Here is a 22,947-nt window from a genome sequence, read left to right as displayed (position 1 = left end):
TATCGAGCCGAAGCGGATCCGCCGAATCCGCAGCTCCGTACCCGCTCCGACCCGCGGCAATAAATCGCCGACAGGTGACCCGACCACCCACGAACTCCCCTAGCGTTCTTATATTTTATTAGGCAATAAAATATGGACTCCTCGCCGCAGTCGCGGCGTTTATCGCGCGGACGATTACCGCGGCCGCGTGTTGGAAATCTTAAATCACGGATCTATCTTCCTTTCTTGCTGAATAAAAGAAAACGATTACGATAAGGAGGAAGAACCGGCAGCGTGCTACCGGGAACGCTCCATCCATTTAGGGCAGGCTTCCCGGAGCACTATAGCACTACATCATGCGTTCGTTCCTCCATCTTTTACGAAATAGGTCCCAAAATTTATTTCGTATATTTCGTAACTTTATCTCCTGGAACCAAGACGCCTTATTCATTTAGGGCAGGCGTCACGGAGCACTGTGGTTTATTGCTTCAACTTTTTCGGAATAGAGTCTAAAATTGATTCGGTACTTTCATTTTTATAATTATTTTAAACGAGATGTTCATCTGGAATGTTATTTATTGATTATTTTGTTAACTGTATTGTTAAAGCAATTTGTCTGATATTCATTCGTTTTACTGATTTTTACAATTTGCACCAAACGAAGTGAATCGACAGGTCAAATTTCTCCAATAATCCGCACAAAAAAAGGAACACCATCCTAACACGAGAATCACATAAAAGATTGAAGAAAACGTCCCGAGCGTAGTGATTTGTTCATCAAAGTTGCCCCAGTCGATCCAATTTCGCAGCCCCGACGCCAAACGAAGCTAACAAGCCCACCGAGTACAGTCTATTAGTTAAACGAACTTTGCGAGAACACGGGAACAAGAAAAAAGTGACGCATTAACGAGAAATTGGCGAAAGAAAGTATAAGAAACGATCCGAGCGTATTGGTTCGGGATTTCAAGTCACCGGAATCGAATAACTTCCGACTTCTCCGGGCAGATGGCGCCTCACGCGTGCATGGGAACGACTTCTTTTTCCCTAGAAACGAAATAACGGGACGGAGCGATGTTTTTTCGAGCAACCGAGCCCCCAATCTGTATGCAGATCAAGCGCGAAAGCCGCGAACGATCCACGACGAAAATTGCCTGCCATCGAATTACGTGAGTAGCGATGGCTTCGAGCGTGTTTAACGTGTGGACTCGAATCTTACTTGATAGTATCGATCTTTCCGTGAGTACTTAATATTTTATAAAATTTTTCTATGTGTTCGACGTGCAAGTTAATTCATGTCTTCTAAAGTTCCTCCTAGACTTGTTCACCTAACATAAAATAATAACAGAAATATTATTGATGAAGATGCGTACGAATCAATTCAAGTCTTTTAAAGTTCCTCCCAGACTTGTTCATCTAACCTATAATAATAACAGAAATATTATTGATAAAGATACGTTCAAATCAATTAATGTCTTTTGAAGTTCCTCCTAGATTTGCTCATCTAACATAAAATAATAACAGAAATATTATATTATTGATAAAGATACGTGCAAATCAATTCATGTCTTTTAAAGTTTCTCTCAGACTTGTTCATCTAACCTATAATAATAACAGAAATATTATTGATAAAGATACGTTCAAATCAATTCGTGTCTTTTGAAGTTCCTCCTAGATTTGTTCATCTAACATAAAATAATAACAGAAATATTATATTATTGATAAAGATACGTGCAAATCAATTCATGTCTTCTAAAGTTCCTCCTGGACTTTTTCACCTAACATAAAATAATAACAGAAATATTATTGATAACCTAACATATGTATAATAATAACAGAAATATTATTGATAAATATATTATTGTCCATTCTTCTTCGTGATAGAAATTGGTTAATTTTTAGTGAAGAGTGAAGTCCTGGAAATGAAGTCCTAGTTGCACAGATTTACTTGGGATTGGAGATTCACATTAGACTCGAACCCATCACTAGCGGACCGGGCAGGTCGGAGCGGGTCAAGGCAAGGTAGCCAGATTTTCGGCGGACTATTAGCCGTGCAAACTGGGATTCTGATTAGAAGCGAGACCCAGTCGATGCCTGGAAATAGCGTGCATTGTGCAGCCGATCCATTCACCCCCTGCGATCCAATGCATCGTACCAGTGCCCTCTCTACCCTGCCCGTTCGTGATGAGCCCTTGAAGCCCCACAATGAACCGGCGTTGTAATCAAGCCGCCCTGTACAATGTGATTCTGCACGGAGAGAGCATGCGATACGAAGCCAAAGCAACTCGATCGGCGCTCCGCAACGTTTCGGCCACCTTTCGAACCGGAATCGGCGATCTTCCCCTAATCATTCTAAACCCCCAGTCATTCTGAACATCCGTACGCTCTAACTGTTGATCGTTGATACGTATCTTCTACCCATGAAATTTTTACTATTATTCTGGATTTTAGGTAGAGCATTTTGGATATTTGGTAATTTTACAATTAATGAGATTTGATAACTCTATCTTCAATCGAACAGCATCGCTTCGCCTGAAAGTTGAAGGGGAAACACGAATTACCGTTCACATATTCATTATCAAAGTTTCGAAGCGCGAATGCCGACCATATTGACCAATACTCCCGGTGGCCGCCAGATTGGATATTTGTCGTAAAGTCCATACTCTTCACACTGGAACAAATGAGAACGGTGTATCAATATTATTTACCTTGTATCTCGTGTTTGTAAACCTTTAGCGTGTTAAAAAAAAATGTTGAAAAAATCGATAGCATTAGCTGGGAGCGGCAAACAACCGTGGCCAACAGCGATCAAACAATGATGAAACAACACCGGTGGCGATGGAACGATCGAGCGACGATCATTATCCGCGGCAATTCACGGCAATAAAGTGTTCGAATAACGAAATCACGGACGAGTTTCGCGAGTGTACGCGACGCCATTAACGTTTACGGTCGATTATCGCGTGATAAAGACGACAGTGGGATAATTAGCATCCGGCGGATCGGTTCGACGACCGGAACCGATCGCAAGGAGATCTAACGGCTCGAAATGGGCCGCGGGAACCGTCGACAGTTGGACAGGTTTCAAAAACGATACGGGTATTTACCGTGAATTAACATGCTTTTCCAACGCGAGAGAGAGAGAGAGAGAGAGAGAGAGAGAGAGAGAGAGAGAGAGAGAGAGAGAGAGAGAGAGAGAGAGAGAGAGCGAGAGAGACCTGGTATCCAAGCACCGATGATTACCCTCGATAAACACGTGATCGATACACCAGACTGAATACAATGCAAAACGGAGAGAACCCGTTCTACACACCCCCGATAGCAAGCCTCCGAGCGATCCCACCTTTTTCGCGGCTCTGCCATTAAACTTGTGCAAACAGACGACGGGAGGATCGATAGATTGCTAGGGAACTCCGTCGATCATTGTCTGGGCGATCTACGCTCCCGGGCAAAAGGATAGCGCCCTTAGATTCTCGAAGATCGATTCGGAAGTGTCTAACATTCAAGCCTCGAGGATCTAGACTCCAGATCGAAAAGATAGCGCCTTTAGGTTCTCGAAAATAAATTCGAAATTCACGGAAAAGGGATTGCACTGATTCGATTATTGATACAGACTACTATAAGGTGGAGTGGGGTAAGTGCGCCCTAGTTTTTGCAAAGTTGTACAAAGTCTGGTATGTAAAAATTTAACGCTCTTGGTATCAAACTCTTACCAGTTATTACTGATGAATTATGTAGGATTTTAATTTTGCTGGAAAATTATCATTTTGACAGGATATTGTACAAAGTGTCAGCTACTATGCACTTGCCCCGAAAATGGGGCAAGAGCGTCTCTGAGAGTTAAAAATGCTTTCAAACCTTGTTTCAAGTGCTAGGGGAAGAATGATTAACAAGCCTGCTAGAAAATGCTCCTTATTCCATTAAATTATATTGTTCAGTTTTATAGTTATCCATTTTTAAACAAACATGTACTTTTATGCTGACATATGAAAGGGGATACAGCGATATTATAACAAAGTTTAAAAATGCTTTCGAACGTTGTTTCAAGTGCTACGGGGCAAGAAAAGAATTATTATCAAGCCTGCTACAAAATGCTTTTTATTGCATTAAATATATTGTTTAGTTTTACAGTTACCCATACAGTACGCACTTACCCCACCGTGATATCACGCACTTGCCCCGTGTAGTAATATTTACGGGGTAAGATCATCTTAGTGTTTTTCTCTTTTAAAAAATACAATAAGACCGGTTTATTTAATGTAAACCAACATCAATATTAGTTGTACTTACCTAAAATAGCAACACAGAATATATTAATAACTTGCAAACACTATTGCACGTTCAGGGTAACCTCAAAGTTGTACGTGTACCTCGCACGTGACTGTTTGGCATTGGTTGATTTAAGCGAGGAAAACACCTTTATTCTTGGGCGACATTTTTGCAGAATAGCTCATACTAACTTATACTACATTTATAAATACAAGTTAGAGAAATTTCGTTCATATTATAATAAAAATAACCAATTAACAGACTTGCCCCGTAGACGGACTTACCCCACTCCATCTTAGTACATTTACGGCAATCCAGGCGAAATAAAAGCGTCCCGCACACGTAAGTTACGGAAATGTTTCATCGCCTTTCACCTGGACAGCCTAGTCCGGGAAGCCTAGTAATTAATTTTTCAGTGGGAAACGTCTGAGGAAAGAGTGCATTAGGAGATTGTGTATTTTTCGAGTCTAAAAAAGAGAACACTGCGGTTGTGGCCACTCAAAATTTGCCTCGTGCGCTTGGGGAGGATGGTACATCAGTAGGTACACGTCGAGGGCGTTTTTAAAAATTTATAGACAGAGGTTTTGCCCTGTACAGGCGGACGAGAGGGTTCCTAAAGTCCAACAGCTTCAGGATATTAAAAATATTTGATTTATCTCCTGCAGAACACTCGTGTTCCTGAGACTCACGTTAGATGATAGTTATTTAGCTCCATATAGAATATTACCACCAGTTATACTAGTAAATGTAATTTCATTATAATGTTCCTCTCAATAACGATTCCAAACAGCGACAATATGAATCTAATAGAATCTGAACCAGTAGAGAACTACAAATTGGCATAAGGATTCACAGTCTGTCGATAACAAAGCACCTTCAGTCAGCTCGGAAGAGCCACAGAGATGGCAATAGCGCGTGAAAATAACAAGGGGAATTATATCGGGCAATGTCAAAGCGATGAGTATCGCCTCCTCTCGAACGAATCCCAACGGAATCGAATAATGCGACAGCGTTTTTAATACAAGACCCAAGATTCTTCAAGAAAAAAAACGAAAGAATACAGGGGAAAAAGAATAACTGAAAGTGCCCTGGCACACACCCTCCGACGCCTTTATTCGGCCGCGCGTTTAGAAGAAGAATTCTGATTTCAGGGTAGAGTGATACTCTTGATAGAGAGGCTGCTGCTGCTGCTTCTGCTGCACACCCCTAAGAGATTGGAACTGAAAAGAGCCCTTTCTCTCTTGTTGCAGCCTGCAACAAAACGTACTACGGCGACGTGGGGAAAACCTACGACCTGGAGCTTCATCGACCGAAGCAGGATAAGGTGCCTTACTTTTGCAAGCTCACCTTCAACGCGCCGGGCGGCGACTTGGGCGACATCGTTCAGGTGAGTCTCCGCGAAACATCTCGTAAAAAGCCGAATCTCTTCGCTCCGCTGCACACTTTCACCCTCTACTCAATATTTCCCAATATTTTTAGTCCTTGAGAAGCACGCCAGTGACAGCCATAAATTTCCTCAAAATCGTAGAAGTTGTTCATTGAATTTATCAAAATTTGGAATAAGTTTACCTATTCAAGCGTTTATCACTATCAATATTAACACTTTGTACTAACTAACTCGATCCATTTAAAAAATGCAGGAATAAGAAGAATTAGCAGAGGCTTCGCGGTGTATACCGAAGTCAATATAACTGTTAACTTTGCTGTTAATGATCTGATAACACTATGTTCAATCGAGCAGAAACGTGTTATCTGAAAATCGAAGGGAGAATACGAGTCAACCTCTTTATATTCAATATCAAAGTTTCGAGGCGTGACGATCCGCCATATTGATCAATACTCACGGTGTCCGCCATATTGGATATAACTCGTGAAGTCGACTCTTCACACTAGAACTAATCAGAGCAATTTTATTTATCTTGTGTGCTCAGCACTTCCAGCATCAATACATCCTCGTCTTAAATTAACAAATTTATTTATAACGTTACATTTTAAAGACATGCATAAAAATTGTTAATTGGCAAATTTTCAGTCTGCGGAACGTGCGATGGTTAAAGTGTTAGCTCGTCAGAGTATAACAAGCTAATTTAGCGATTTAGTTGGCACTTGAAACGCCGAGGATAAAAACATAAAAATGAAGTTGCGATGAAATAAGCGGCGCTTAATCCGAGTTAGAGCGATTTGATAGCGTTAAATGGTGCTCAGGAATAGTTATCGTTGTTATCGCAATAAAAAGAGCCGTCCGGAGAGGCGGTAGCTTGTTGGCAGCCGAACAAGAATGAACGACGAATTTTTTAATAACGCATATTGCCGGCCTCGGGCCGCAGAGCCATCTGCGGATAGGTTCGAGCCCGGAAAGTTTCGTGAATGGAGGTTTCCCGCGAGCCAGGCCACTGCCAAATTATTTATACCACCGAAAACCGGCTTTTCTTTTTTCTTTATCAAAACGATCCTCTTTCTCTCGCTTGCTCTTGATAACGTAAACCGCATACGCTCGCTCGTTTCTCGTGTTTGCGGCTCGGACTAATTATTAAAGAGGCAGCTGTCGATACCTTAATCGGAGCTGGGCGAAAGACCAATTTCGCTGTTAATATCTGATAAATCGCTTCCCGATGGGATCCGATTTGTTTGACATCGAAAAGACAGAGCTGTGGTTTCTACATATATTTGTTGAGCGTTTCTGATCGTTTCTTGGGATGCTGCGTTTTATGATTTGTACTCCGGGTGATTAATTGCTGATGTTGTTAATAACCTGGTAAATTGATCTTTCTATTGGCAATACAATTATTTCGACCGGAAACTGGAGGAAAAAGGAGCTTGTAACGCTTGTGGTCGCCATTCTGGATACTTGTAAGAACATTACGATCCATACTGAAACTGATCGAAGTGTCAATTTTATTATTAACAACCTGATAACCCCATCCTCAGTCGAACAGATGTGTTTTATCTGAAAATCAAAGGAAAAAGATGGATCAACGTTTATATATTCTATCTCAAAGTTCCCAAGCGTGTCTGGCCGCCATCTTGATCAATACTCCTGTGACCGCCATATTGGATATTCGTAAAGTCATGAAACTAATAAAATTTAGTAAATAAACGAGGACCTGAAATGTAGAACGGAAATGACAGCCTTCGAGTCATAAATATTTGCACGATCTCAAATACGTTAGCCTGTCCGAGGGTTAAAGCGTGTCCTAGCCTAATGATCGAAGGGTAGACCAGCATAATTGAGAACCGCCGGTTGAACACGCTTCGTTTTCTGCTGATTTCAGTTGACGTTCGACAGCTTCACCCTGGGGAAATTCGTGTCGTTCACCGCGGAGGGTTGTCCGGACGGTTCCCTGCAAATTTCCGAGGCGCAACGTCCGGATGTCGGCGGCCTCTGGTGCGGGACATCCTGGGGCCCTGCGATCTACTATAGCGAGACCCCGATGGTCTCCATATCGTTGAAGCTGCTCAGGTTGAGCAAGGATCAGACGGGATTCAATTTCGACTTCCGGATGGCGTACAAAACGATCAGGAAGTCGGACGCCGTAGTGCGTTATGGGAACCCGTTCGGAGGTGAGTGCCCGATGATCATTTCCTAAACTCTCCGTATCTTTCTACTCTCTTTTTTCCTCTATTTTCTGACTGAATCGCAACAAACTAGAACGAAATACAAATTTCCTTCTCCTGTTCTTTACAATTGGCTTGGATAACCGAATGTAGGGTAAAGTGCCCAAATATGAACCACTTTTCGTTGATGTCACTTTTTGATTATTTTAGAATGCCCTTTCTCGACCACAAAATTACCAGTTGTAGATGCATTTCCTGCCTATAAGATTCTAGGGTCAAGTTCGTTAAAAAATTAATACAGCTTGGGAAAAATTTTTTTTTTGTGGTGTGTAATTTGCAAGTTCCAGCGAAATGGGTTCTTAATATGGTACACCTTGAGTCCCTAATATGACACCTAGTGCCATATTTGGCACCCAAGAACGTCAATATAGCTATACCCACGTATTCTCAGAACTATTCAATTAAACAGCGGAATCCTATTTCAAAACTTACTGTATTCTTATTTGATTTTTTACGCTTTTCTATTAAATATGGTCGAGTGGTTCTTTCTTTTGCACGGTAGTTGTGACGGGTACGTCTGTACTGAATACACAATTAACAGAAACGCGAACTTCGTTGATCTCCTCGCAACTTTGACGCGTCGCGCGACGAATAACTGTTTCAGGTGTAACGCACGCGACGGGCACACCGTCGCCGACGGAAGTGACGACGTCGTCGGGTACCAGCGAGTACGCTAACAGCTCTGTGGCGATGCCGATGGAGATGGTGGAGCAGCCAGCGACGAGCGCGAAACCCGGCACCGAGCAATACCTCGGGGACCTGATATCCGGGACCTATTGCTCGAGAATATTCAGCGACTGCGACCGGAGGAAGTGCAGGCTGCAGTCACCGAACTTTCCCGGATTGTATCCGCGCAATCTCACCTGCTACTACGCGGTAAGTCCCCACGGGAGAGGGCCGAAAGTTCGTGGCCCCCATAAATATGGAACATATATCGGAGCGACGGATAACCGACGACGCGACGCTGCGGAATTTTTCGCGGAGATCCTTTCGCACGATGGCGACCCGGATTATGCCTGAGCCGTCAGCTTACCGGCGAAAGTCGAGCTTCCGTCTCCCCCGACACCCGCTTTCGTCGCAGTTTCGCGAGATTTTGAATAGGGAGACGAAACGAAAGTTGCGGGACAGTTCCGAACTTTCTGGTCTCGAGTTTTGACGAATCTGTCGAATACCGCTGGCAAATGATTGGTTTTGCAGGTATTCTCCCTGGCGGCCATATTGAAATCCACAGCCTCTGAAAATCAAACAAAATACAGGGTGTTTCGTTCATCTGATAACGGAAATATCTTGTGACGCACTGAAGTTACAAAAACAGTTTTTTTTACAAAAATTGTTCGGTATGAAGGGTACAGACATATAGTCTAATTTTTTTGAGAACTAGAATAGTGAGGTGGGGCGATTTCAAAGACAAATTAAGTTTTTTGAATGGAATGTCTTATTTTTACTACAGTATAAAATTCTAGATAGAGTATCAAATTCTGAGTATTATAGTGTTGACCTTCACATGTCCTAAATCTAACAGTCTACGAGATAATGTCGAAACAATTTTCTTTCTTCTTTGGATAATATCTCGTTAACTATTAGGTTTAGGACATATGAGGTTCAACACTTTTATACTCAGAATTTGATGCTCTATCGATCTATGGTATAAAAAATAGGACATTCCATGTAAAAAACGTAATTTGACTTTGAAATCCCCCACGCCACCATTCTAGTCCTAAAAAAAATTAGACTATATGATTGTACCCTTCATACCGAACAATTTTTGTAAACAAATTTTTTTCGTAACTTCAATGCACCCTGAATGAAACACCCTGTATGTCCTCTCTAGAAATCCCAAACCACAAATTATGAAAAACATGGGGACCAAGTACTTGGCTGTCTTCATGGATGAAATTAATTTTCCAAGAAAAACTAGAAAGTAGCTTTGAATCTCCGCATCCGACGGCCATATTGGAACCCACATACCCTAGATATCAGAAAAACAATTCCCTGAAACATCTAAAAACCCAAAACTCCAAAAACCTCGAAGACTATCATCCCCAAAGATTAAAGATTCGTCGATGTCCGTTGATAAAGTGAAACTTCCGCAGGGGCAACGATGCGTCTTCGGCGGAGTCGCGGCTGTAGCAAATTGAACGGTCGTATCGTGGGTTTCGGAGGGGTTTCACGGCATCGAACAGAGCGTCGGCATTCCGTGGGAAATTTACGAGGCAGCGTCGCGACGCAACGGCGGCCCGCGTGAACCATTATTCTCGTGGCCGGACGGCACGCCACTAAATACACTTCGATGTCGGTGGCGGTTCCACGCGCCGTAGCACGTGGGTTCTGTTTGCGAGACTTGTACAGACTCGGAAGTCCGTGAAAACGGGAGGCGATCGGTCAAACGAGACGATAATTAAGAGCTGTGGGCCGGATACGACATTCGGCTGCCGTGAACATTATAGAGAAGCCTGGAAGAACGATTGTCATTGAAACAACGAGTGCCATTGTTCAGAACATTTTTATACAGAATAAAAATGTTCTGCTCAAGCAGACTGCTCACGGCACTAGTTGTTTCACAATTTATACAGAATAAAAATGTTCTGCACAAGTGAATCTCTTTGATCGAGAAATAATCAGACTTGAGTGCTGAAAGAAATTCAAATTTCAGGCTGGTCTACAATTTTCTCGGAACTGTTATGCAAAATGACGGGCGCATTATCGAACGGTGAAGGGGGGAAGGATAAGGAGAGGGTTTGTAGCAATTGCGGACGATGCGACTCGGTTTCATTTCGGTCTCGCGTGCGTTCCAGGTGAGGCAGCACGATATACCGGCGGGGAAACACGCCTTAATTTCGGTGAAACAGCCCCGGGGCCAATTGGTGGCCATAAGGGCACTGCCAGCCACCCAGGTCGAGTCGTCGCCCCGCGAACTTCGCCTCTGGAAGGACTGCGACGTAGTACAGGTACGTGAAAGTCCCGCGAGAATTGGATTAACCGGTATAAATTGCAGCGGGGAGAACGGTCGGACGTGACCAACATATCGATAGAACCGAGGCCCCCTTTACGTCACTTTACATGATAATTCGGCCGGCTTCTTAAATCAGAAATCCGCGACCCCGTCGCATATTTACCGATCCGCGGTCGGGCTAAATTCGGATGAAACTCGGCGTCGCGCCGTGTGGCTTGCGGCGATAAGACCGATTTATTGGCAGGCTGCGGTGTCGCTGGTTACCGCGGATAACGCGTCGCGGCTTCATAAAACAGAATGGAAAAACTACCAGTGCCGGCCCGATCGTTTGAAATTAACAGACGGCGTCGACAAACGGGAACGACACATTTTCGCGACGGTGCCTCCTTGCGGCAGGGCGTGTGGACCCCTATTCATCAAGACGCCATATTGAAAGGCCTCCACCTCGAGTTTTTAACGTTACCAATCACATGCTAACATTAATAAATCGTGGGAATAGATGGTATTAAATTGACAAGCTCGACTGAACGTTTCTGACTGCATATACATAGAGCGTTTGAAAGCGTTCCCCGTGTTCGAGAATCAAATAGAGGAAAGACCATCAGCTGGTATTGACACGGCGGCCATCTTGGTAGAGAGAAGCACGAGTTTTAAGCTCGAAATGCCCGGTTCGCGTTAGACGGTGGGAAATTACGGACCGAAAGGTCCGAACTGTAACGTCTGAAACGAATCCGGGTCTCGAAGCGTGAAACTGAGAAAGGGAAATTCCGTGACCCGCAGGACTACGTGACCGTGTACGACGGCTACACGACCCGGGATCCGGTGATCCTGAAATTCTGCGGGGGAGGGGAACCGGTGCCAGAGGCGACCAGCAGCGGCACGGAGATCCTCGTCGAGTTCACTACATCTCCTTACGGCACGTTCCTGCACCCCACGCCTCCGCACTCGCTCCACGGCTTTCAATTAGAAGTGCAAGTACGTGGTAATTCTCTTCAAACATTCAGAGGGGCAAGTGAGAGAGAGAGAGAGAGAGAGAGAGAGAGTGCGAGAGAGAATGAGAAAACGGAAGGGAGAGTGAGAGCTGTGGAACAGTGTGCTTTACACCTTACCGGGGTAAAGTACGGCCTGTTCACGAATCGCATTTAAATGGATAGCTCGAGAGCTCCGTGGCCATTTTTCAGGGCGAACCGGGAACATCCTAGCGACTGTAATACCTCTCGCCGCGTTGAGAGCTTCTCTTTAACGTCCGAGCCGTTTCAGTGTTTAAGGATCATTACTCTTTTCAATTTCTTGCTTCGCCGATTGATTTCGCGTTATAAATGTAACGGGAGGGCGTTACACGGAGAATTGTTCCTTTACGAGTGAAGCGGAGCCTGTAGAGATCTATGAGAGACATGGGCGGCGCGTGCTATTTGCTCTCGCAGCGCTCTAGTGTGCTCCCTGGGGCAATGTTTCAGAAGAAGTAGCAGACTAGAGCGAAACAAGGTAGTTTATTCCAAAGTGGGCGTGGTTATATGACTCGAAACAACTGTACCAGTTCCTCTAGGACGTCGTAGAAAGTGGACCACATCAAAAAAACCTCCCAAGATCTAAATTATCCAAAGTGGGCGTGGTTTAATGGCTCCCGACGAAGCTATCAGACCACTCCTATGTCACAACCACCATTCTCACCTCGTTCAGAACATCTCTCCAGAGCAAACAGCATCGAACCGAGCCCCCCAAAACCTCCTTCTCAAAGTAGGCGTGACTTCCTCGCTCTGGGTGGAGCATGGGCGCTGCCCCACGGGGCCATCCCTGCTCCGGCTCGCCCCGGAGCCAAATTTTTCACGTCCCCGAGTATAACCTACCATTCCAGGTGAAGTTCGTCGACGTGGACTCGCCCACGTACGCCAAGAACAAGCACTGCGAGTTCTGGCTGCAAGGAAACGGCGGAGGAGTGCTCGCCTCGCCTCGCCACTCTCTCCCGCGGAATAGCACTTGTCTGTACCATCTTCGAGGCGCGGGTCCAGCGATGCCGAGCCCGACGCCGCCTCGTCCTTTGCCGAAGTTTCCGGAACAGAGGCCGGGAACCGTTTGGAGGAGACCGGCGCCTCGGCAACCGCAGCCGCAGTTCCGCGTCTGGCTGTCCATCCTGAAGTTTCACGTAGGCACCAGCCTATCCACCGGCGACGAGGACTGCTCGACTACCTTGATGGTGTGGGACGGCGAGATGATGCCGCTGTCCGAGTGTAACGACCTCGCCTGGTCCGTTGAACCGCCTTTGATTAATTGCTTCCCAACCAGAACTCTCTGTTTAGCCGACCACAACCGCCGCAGTGGCCTCAGAGCCTTGAAAACTGGACAAAAGTCAATTTCTCAAGTTTCAGTTTCTGAGAACATTATTCTTCCTATAAAGTGATAACCCCGAAAGCTTGAAAAATTAACACGTGGTTGGTTAAACGGAGAACAGTGATCGTTTAGGGGAGGATAATTTTCGACCGGAACTCTGTGTTCGAACAGCGAAAAGGAGCAGCAGAGGCGAGCGGACAAGTCGAACGAGCCCTCGCGACCCCTGGTGGGTCGTCCCGCGGGTAACACGACCCTTCTGGCCCGGTACTGCAAGGACAAGGTGCCGAGGACCTGCGACCACGCAATCCTTCAGAACACCAGTCGACCATGCTCACTAGGAGAGAGCTTCGTTTCCAGCGGGAACACTTTGACCATCGAGATGAGAATGGTCGAGTCGACGGCTCTCAGGCGAGTATCGTTCGATAACCTGATCAAACGAACAGCAAAACTGTTCGAGAACTTGTAGCATCGATCAAGATCCTTTAACACATTCGTTGCCAGTGCGGCGACCACGAATTTCTATTTAGCATAAGGAAAATTAGATGAACATTGTGCACGATATTATCCATAATCTTTGAAGAATTTCCGTCTCTTCTGTGATATTAGTGATATCCCTCTTTTGTGTATACAGGGTGTTTCGTTTATCTGATAACGGAAATATCTTTGCGATGCACTGAAGTTACGAAAAAATTTGTTTACAAAAATTGTTCTAATTTTAAACTGGTCTAATTTTTTTTAGGCCTAGAATGGCGGAAAGCGGGGATTTCAAAGTCAAATTAAGTTTTGTAAATGGAATGTCCTATTTCTTATACCATACATCGATAGAGTATCAAATTCTGAGTATCATAGTGTTGACCTTCATATGCCCTAAATCTAACAGTTTACGAGATAATGTCGAAACAATGTTCTTTCTTCCTTGGATAATATCTCGTTCACTATTAGGTTTAGGACATATGAGGTTCAACACTTTTATACTCAGAATTTGATATTCTATCGATCTATGGTATAAGAAAAGGATATTCCAATAGTATTCTTTTGTACATGTTATGTGGGAATGTTGAATTAGCAGAGCAGTCTGCTAATAGAAATGTAGATTGTTGCTGGGATCCTTTGTCGAGCGTTTTGATCTTCTCGCGGAATTCCATTTTCCCCCCGAGCACTTTAATCGCTCGAGAGGGTTCGGTTTTTCCATTCGACGCGAAAGGGTAACTCGGCCGATCAAGAAATAATTACCGGATGGTGATGGGGGTTGATAAAGGCAGGGGCAGGATGGCCGTGTCAGGTGGAAAGGATTAAGTAGACCGTGCGACGCATCCGCGTTCCGTTCCGTGTGCTCCTATGTGCCGGAGATGCCACGCTTCAACACCCGCCACCCGGTAAATAATAATCAGAAAAAAAATATACGGTGTAAATAACCTCTCGTAGCAAGCCCCGAGAGGTGAAGGAACGCGGGCAACTCGATCGTGGGATAATTACGGAAGCATCGGAGGCGATGCACGCCGTCAAAGGATCAAATGCTTCCCGTCTTATTTCGGTTTCACCCTTGTGCAACGCTCGAGAAATTGGCACATCCCTACAGGACGTTTCACATGGTGAAACCTCGTCGTTAGGCCACGAATTTTACGCGTTTATGACAGAAATGGTCACTTAATACAGGAGTAAGATTTTCACACTGAACCTATCGAGTCTTAAAAGTAACTGGTACATTTATTTAGACTTTTGCGGCTCCTATTGTGTAATAGGGTAAGGTTGCTCAAGCCGTACCAGTGCTTAAGTCGTACCACTTGAATTTTGAACGAACTACGGCGATAACAGCACATACAACGGCAACCAAGTTGCTTTACGTATTATTGTCTGCCATAAACCAGCCTCATTATAAATCCTGTCATCAAGTAAGTTTATTTCAATTTTCTTACAATTTTCTGCATATGTTTGGTAGTTAATCTTGCAAGTAAATTTATTGATAAAATTATGTTCCTTCTTCTTAGGGGTGCGACTTGAGCAACCTTACCCTACGTGTTCTACTAAATATCTATAAAATCATTTGTGAAAACCTTAACAATTTATATCGCAATAACTATTTGTTTGCGACATATATGGTCCTTTCAAACTTTTTCTCTTCTCGATGAGTAGAACGTGTTGAAAATAAACTTTAACAATTCTCTTTGGTATAAACAACTTTTCGGCAAGTTTTCAGATGTGGACTCACCCCTAGAACGGATGACCATTACTTTTTATACATCCTGTACATGAACAACTTAGGTTGAATTTGCAATAGAAACATTCAAGGTGCTCGAGTTTCAAGAGCTTCTTCCCTTTAAAGCACAAATGTGTTTTCCTCATTGTGGTTAGCTTCACCCAAACCTTTTTAATCCCTACACAGGTCACTTCGCTTTACCATAAAAATCGTGAATCCTTTTAAATATCGAATTTCTCGGAACAAAGGTTTTTTAAATATTCAGTAAATGGGAAACTCGCCAGTAGACAGCATATTTTTTAATCGTTACAATTGGTCAGTTCGGGGGGGGGGGGGGATTACTATAAAAATTGTAAAACCTTTTACAAGCAAATATCGAGTTTCCGGAAAATGCGGTAAAAGAGAGACCCAGTAGATTGCGGGTTTTATGGATTTATGGAAAAAACACACATTTAAATAATTGATAAATTCTGTTCTGTTATTTCCAACTCGATAAAAGCTATTGATATCGATAACGACTTATTAGAATAATTAATCCCTTGCCATATCATTTTCTTTACAGTTACAGTGATTAAAAAATGTCTGTATCCCCGAAAATGTCGTAAAAGAGAACAGAGAATTTATATGTTTTGTATGGCTGCATTTCTTTCAATGCTTAAATATTAATTACAAACGAATCAAATTTTATTTCGAATGAAAAGGGGTTAAAAGAAGAAATACATTGCCATTCGAAGTACAATGGTGATCAACGAAAACAATTTTCGTTTCGCCTAAAAATCCGCAGTCCACCAGCAACTTTCGAACCCCGAGACAGCTAATTTCTCTTTCTCCATCGACGACGTCGAGCCAAGCATTTTTTCCCGGGATCGAGCGACCCGAGGGTGGGGGAACGGATTGAATATAAATTCAGAGAAAATTTGCTCGCAAGACCGTCTCTCGTGGAATCGATACAGAACGTTACAAGCGAAGAATGCGAACGGTTTTACGGCGACGCGGGGAGCAATATCTGCCGCACTTGCACGTTTTCGTTCCCTCCATCGCCTGTTTCCCCGGTCCCCCCCTCGTCTACTTTCCGTCTGATATCAGTTATTTATAAGAAGCGATTTTTCCTGTACACCGAACAGGGAAAGCGGAAGTCACGGAAATTCCGCGGCGCCCGACGCGCTTAAAGCGGGAAATATCAGCCGAGGAAGTTCCCAGAGAAGTTCCCTCGACCGGAATTCCCAGTTAATTCTCGTCCGAATCTAGTCCCACGCTATTCTCCCCCGAAAAATCCTCGAAATTCCTTGTTTCACTGAGAACCGGGAAACTTCGTTCTTCCGGGAATCGAATTATTGGCAATGGCGTCGATAATGGCCGCCATATTGGATATCAGCCTTCCGCGTAACTATATCCGAGAGATGATTCAATTGTTCTTCGTGGAGCAGGTTCAACTTTAACATCGTTCTCGAAGTCTAATTCATTTTTTGTACACTTGACTATTCACAGCCGTAGGAGGCATAGTACTCGAAGACTTCACGACTGTCTTCAGTATTTCAGACTGACAGTATACAGACAGACAAGAAAGCGAGTTAATAAAAACGTGGTAAAAAACTGAATTCAATTTGTTTACAACGATGATATTTTTTCGATGCAATTCAACAGAAATATTCAAAGTGCAGTTAGTGTTATGAAAACGATTCATGTGTTTAGAATCTCCTAGTAATTTTTGTCGCCGTTTGTTCCACAGGCCAGTGAATTTCCGTGCCCTGTACGAGTTCGTCGATATCCATCAAGATGGAGATCCTTACGGGAATGGGCCCTGCTCGAGGATCTTCTACAGCCGTAATCGAGATCACTATCCTGATCGTAGATTCCAAGCTCCTCGCGATATCTTCCTTTACGGCCGGGGCGGTTCGAAGAACATCAGGTGAGATATCTTTTCGGTTCACAAATATCTTTTCTACCAACTTTTCGTCTTCAAATAGAAATCTCTCGGCCGTGAAATTTCTCGGTGAAAATTTTTCTATTCGCCCCTCTCCACGTTATTCAAAGAAAATAAAATAGAAACCAGAGTAATGAGTAGACAGCGGATCTTTATTCGTTTATAACAAAAATGAGTAGGTGAAATTAAAACGCCGAAAACATTAGAAGAATTTAAAAATTCTGTCATATTATTTTCAACCTTTTATCCATGATGACGAAGGAAATAAATTTCTATTTCACTCCAGTTTGTTATAATTCAGATAAAACATTTTTATTTTGCATAAAGATCCGCTGTCTAGTAATGAGAGATCATCCACCACTCGAAGGGCCATAAATTATTTATTATCAACCCTTAATCCCTTGCTCTACGATTTATTTTACGGTTTCAGTGATTAGAACTTTTTTGTAATTCATATAATTTTCTAAAATAAAATTCTACTTTGGTTTTGTTAGTGTACGGCTAATGGAGAATATACATGGTGTCTCAGGAGGAGACCTAAATATCTCCTTTAGTTTTAAAGGCACAAAAAATAGTTATGGCATAATTGAAATGGTATCGAAGGAGGAATATCATAGTCAGACACATTATAATATGGGAAGGGGTTAATAACCGATTTAAAATTCCGGAAGAAATATCCCAGATAAATCCAGTCTGTAGCTTCACTTTCGCTTTTATTTTATTTAAATATCTTGAGTAATAACTAGACAGCGGATCTTTATGCAAAATAAAAAATTTCTACCTGATTTGCAACAAACTGGAGCGCAATAGAAATTAATTTACCTTCTTAATCTGTTTAATAGGTTGAAAATGATATAACAGGATTTTTTAATTCTTCTAATGTTTCTACTGTTTTCAATTACACCCATTCATTTTTGTTATAAATGCATAAAATCCGCTGTCTACTAATAACTGATGAAATAAAAAGTAATGTTTACAATTCTGACATTACTCTTAATCGGAAGGGTAGAGATTAGAAATTTTACAGAATAGTGTTAAACGAAGAGCATTGTTTAGCAGCCAAAAAAAAAAAATGAAAAATGGCACGTGAGCCAATTGTCCAAGCTTATCCAGCTAGACCTTTGTGTTTTTCGATTGTCACGCAAAAAGAATCGGGTCCACCGCAGATAATGAGCCACGCGTGTTAGCAGAGGGACGGTGGAGTGTCCAAAAACTACGTCTGGGTCGTTCCTGACGAAAAATAAAAGATCCAACGGGGACAAACTCATTCTCTGTCCTCGGCGTCGTCGTCATCGTCGTTGTCGTCGCCGTCGTCGTCGTCGTCGTCGTCTGCCGGTGCTTTAACGGTGGCCCTTTATGCGCAAGCGATTCCACGATTTCGAATGAGACGCGCGTCAGCAGCGTCCCTTTGTTCAAACCGGCAAAGCGATAACGCCCCCGTAAATAGTCCCTTTGTGGGTCGCGCGACGAAAGCGTGCGTCTTTTATTTTTCACGCTTTTTAGCCCCGTTCTTCGACCTCCTTCGGGGACGAAACAGAGCATCCGGAAAAAAGAAACTCAGAATCAATGTTTCCCCTCCGAGCCCGCTGCCCCTCTTCGCCCTTCTGGATTGAAGTGCAAAAACTTTCCTCGCAAACCCTGGCCCCAGGCTGGGGGATTTGTCTTTCGAACGGCCATTTTACTGAGGACCTATTCACCTTGCGCGACGAACAAAAGCGACTTTTAAGTGTAGCGATCCACCAACATTGTATGGACAAATGATTTTCTAAATGATACAGTTGTCTAGCGACTTCTCGATAGCACGTGCCGTTTTTCGGTCCCCGATTTTGAAGCCAGATGCATAAAGATCTTAGATGGAATCAGAGTATTTGGGATTTTATCTAAAAAAACTATTTGGTCAAGTAGGAAATAAAGTGCGAAGTTATTTCAAATAAATTCCATATAATGAAATAATCTAAATAAGAATTATTTGACTGTTAAAACAAAATAATTTTCAATCGAGTAAATCCGAATAAAAATAAAATAATTGGGTATTTCAAATAAAACAAGAAGTCACACCCTGAATCTGACTTGGGCATTAAATAAATTATTTAAAATAATAACAAGTCAGATTCAGGGTGTGACTCTTGTTCCGCTGGTTCGCGGAAGGTTAATCGAGCGTTGCGATCGTTAGAGAGCGATATTTTAAATAATTCTATAAAGTTCTATTTAAGGGTTGAAATATGTATACACAATTCGTGATTTAGTCGGCGATCAACGAGCCGCGGATAGTATTCGATACTAGCCGCGGCGGTGTATCGATCGGTAAAGCGACTCCTTTACGTGGCCGACCGGCCATGTAAATTCGATTAAGTGTGGAAAGTGCAGCCGAGAACGGATTTTCCAGCTGCGTGTACCGGTTCGAGGGCGAACACGACGAGATCGTCAAGCTGAGGTTCAACAAGCTGCTGAACGGGAATCGGACATGCCGCAGCGTCTCGAGCCCGGACTTCAGCCGCCTGCTTTGCGTTGGCTCCGACAACTTCTCCGTAAAGGTACACAGCCCCTTCTATCGATCATACAATCTATACACCATGCCCTACAATCTCTGCAAAACAATGTATTTTCCCACCCCTCCATCCTCATTTCTCGCTTCTTGCTTTGGAAATCGAAGAAATTAGCGAAATGTTTCAGAATTCTTAATAATGTTACAAATTGAAATTAATACTAAACCTACCATCGACGGTCAAAATGACCGATTCCAGATTTTTTATTTTACGATTATTGATATAATAAAAATAATTTGATAAAAAATGATTGTATACAGGGTGTCTCAAAATTTTTTCGACATCCGAAAATGGGAGGTTCCTGAGATCATTTGAAGCAACATTTTCCTTTGCAAAAATGGCGTCCACGGCTTTGTTAAGAAGTTATTAATGAAAAACCATGGACCAATCAGCGCGCGACTTACTTAGACGCGTGTCGGCACAGTCGGCTAATTGATGCGCCGCGCCGGGCTGACTGTGCCAACACGCGTCTAGGTCGCGCGCTGATTGGTCCGTGTTTTTCATTAATAACTCCTTAGCAAAGTCGCGGGCGCCATTTTTGCAAAAGAAAATGTTGCTCCAAATGATCTCAGGAACCTCCCATTTCCGGATGTTGAATGAATTTTGAGACACCCTGTAGATATCTTTAGTGGAACACATATTACAATAGAAGGCGCACAAAGTCTGAATAAAATCAATCTTGTCATTTTTATAAGGGAACATGTACCATTTACTTTTAAGGTCCGGTAGATTTAGTGTTAAGGGAGGATATATTTTGACTTTGATCAAGCTTGCCTGAAAGATGGTTCTCAGAATGATAGTCGACATATTTTATTTTTATTGATCATGGTTCACATTGAGGGGGTGAAAACGATAGGGGTTGGAAACGTGTTCTGGGATATCTCGGAAACTAGAGGGTGTAGGGCGATAAATTTTTTTTCGATTGTACGTCTTCACACGGGCAATTTATTAGCCATTTAGCAATTTATTTATTTATTAGCAATTTATTAGTTTAAATAGTATATTTAAATTGAATCCATAGAACTGAACCAAAATCTAAGTAAATCGTGCAAACCTTAAAAATAAAGGAGGTTCGCATTTATTGTCCATGATTGATTAATAAAAAATAATTATTTATTATAAATTTGCATAAAATCATTACCATTCGTCTATAAAATATATCAAATATTACTGTGCATTCGTGCATTCATTGTGCGTTCACTGTGCATAATTTCCTTCATTTGCACAATATTCAATAACTGCAGTCTACCAAGTTCTTAAAAATATCTAACTACATAAACATTCAATCCCACTATAATTACAAACAAGAACATTGAAAAATAAAAGAAGGGTAATAAACCTCATCAACGTTAATAAAGAACGTTCATAAATATTGCTGAAGCCGCGATCGAATTCTCCGTACGAAATTCTGAAGTATTTGTTAACAAAAATTAATTCCCTGGTTCGCAGCGCTCGGTATTATTACACCGCGGAGTAATAAGGGGGCGAGAACCGACAAGAAACTTTTAACGGCGACTCTAATCGTGTTCGGAGCCTGTCCAAGGGCTAATTGCGATCGTGTGAGCGCACGAAACAGCCACGACCGGCGTGTATGTATAACAGGTTAATGAGGCTTTCTGGGGCGAACACGGCCGAACAAATCTGGCTATCCCTGTGTCCGAGGTCGACGAAGTTCGTTATCGATTCGCGGAATTTATGAGGGCCGCGGAATTTCATGCGTAATTACAACAATCCGCGATAGCCGGGCGCCGGCGTGTCACGTTCGTTTGCGCTCCGCGATCCCTTTTTCGCCCCGTAGTCATTGTAATGATCATTCGCTGGGTTAATTAGCCCTTTGCACTCCCGGGGACCTTTCTCAGATCATCCACCGGCAACCGCAGCCCATTTCATTCGCGAGATAGTTAGTGATGCGGTCGTTTCTGCATGAAATTGTTGAACATTGGAAATAATGCAAATAAATGCGGTGCCATTAACGTTTATTCATGTTAACCCTTAGCACTCGAATGGCGACTTTGAGAGATGCGCCAGTAAAAATTGCTGTACCACTACATATTCAAAATAGTGTTTGCATGATTAAATATGTCGGTGTGTAATCAATTATTAAATATTTAAGTATCGTACGAGGGATTATATCAATTTTATACTCGTACAAAGAAAAACATTAATATACAGGGTGTCTCACCAGAAGGAGGCCACCTCTAAATATCTCCTTTATTTTCAATGGCACAAAAAAGATATTGATGGCATAATTTAAATGGTAACGAAGGAGGAATACCATAGAAGAACACAATTTTCTTTTATCCGGTTATTTTTTAATAGCTTCTTCGAGGTCATCGTTATTTTTTATCGGGAAAACTTATTTCTTTTTATTCCATCTTGTTAATGACCTAAGCATATCCAAATGTATTTTTTCAGCCGCTATAAGATGGAATAATTATTCGATAAAAGAATAACGTTGACCTTGAAAAAACTATGAAAAAATAGGCGCATAAAAGAAATTGTTCTTCTATGATATTCCTCCTTCGATACCATTTCAATTATGCCATAAATATTTTTTGTGTCATTAGAAATAGAGGAGATATTTAGGTGGCCTCTCCTTTAGCTGAGACACCCTGTAGAATGGAAATATTTAATTTTAATTTTCTAGCTAAAACTGCTCCGAGTGCAAAGGATTAATTACGTTTCGATTCGAAACTGGAATTTGTAGCTGTAACCTCGGAAGGGACAGTGGAGATTGAAGATGTCCAGTCAAAGGGATGATTCTCGCAATGACATTGAACGATGATCTGTCGACAGGTGATGGACCAGCCATGGCCGAACGCTCCACCAGTCCAGAGGGACTGCTTCTGCTCGAACAGGTCGCTGCCGATGAACGTCAAGTCAACGTCGAACATCGTCGAGGTCCACTTTACGGTAATGTCCATGGACGCCCTCGATGACTACAATCGTCTGTTCTTCGAGGCTACCTGGGAGTTCGTCAAGACCATCCCTTGCTTGCAGAAGCGAAGGGTCCGCGGACCCTCTGGAGAGATCAAGTACAAATCGCCTGTCGTCGACGAGGACGAGGTAATTACCGTCATTACTATCTGGTCCCTTAACATATTGAGCAGTGTTCGGGACACAGAAATTGAGCTAATCA

The 22,947-nt window shown here is 42.8% G+C and overlaps 1 protein-coding gene across 1 annotated transcript in view; it reads left to right on the top strand.

Moving 5' to 3' along the window:
• The window catches only part of LOC143214446 (uncharacterized), a 142,227-nt gene that overhangs the window by 108,214 nt on the left and 11,066 nt on the right, over positions 1-22,947 (top strand). Inside the window, exons 3-12 of the mRNA XM_076435527.1 lie at positions 5,496-5,632; positions 7,518-7,806; positions 8,465-8,736; positions 10,656-10,808; positions 11,594-11,788; positions 12,669-13,057; positions 13,313-13,549; positions 17,068-17,247; positions 19,649-19,796; positions 22,605-22,874. Of these exons, the coding sequence (XP_076291642.1) occupies positions 5,496-5,632; positions 7,518-7,806; positions 8,465-8,736; positions 10,656-10,808; positions 11,594-11,788; positions 12,669-13,057; positions 13,313-13,549; positions 17,068-17,247; positions 19,649-19,796; positions 22,605-22,874 (2,270 nt within the window). The remainder of the gene's footprint in view (positions 1-5,495; positions 5,633-7,517; positions 7,807-8,464; positions 8,737-10,655; positions 10,809-11,593; positions 11,789-12,668; positions 13,058-13,312; positions 13,550-17,067; positions 17,248-19,648; positions 19,797-22,604; positions 22,875-22,947) is intronic.

The sequence above is a fragment of the Lasioglossum baleicum genome, chromosome 12 (genome assembly GCF_051020765.1).
Source record: "Lasioglossum baleicum chromosome 12, iyLasBale1, whole genome shotgun sequence".
NCBI classification, from domain to species: domain Eukaryota; kingdom Metazoa; phylum Arthropoda; class Insecta; order Hymenoptera; family Halictidae; genus Lasioglossum; species Lasioglossum baleicum.
Note: the sequence above shows the minus strand (reverse complement) of the source record. Positions and strands in the feature narration are given on the sequence as shown.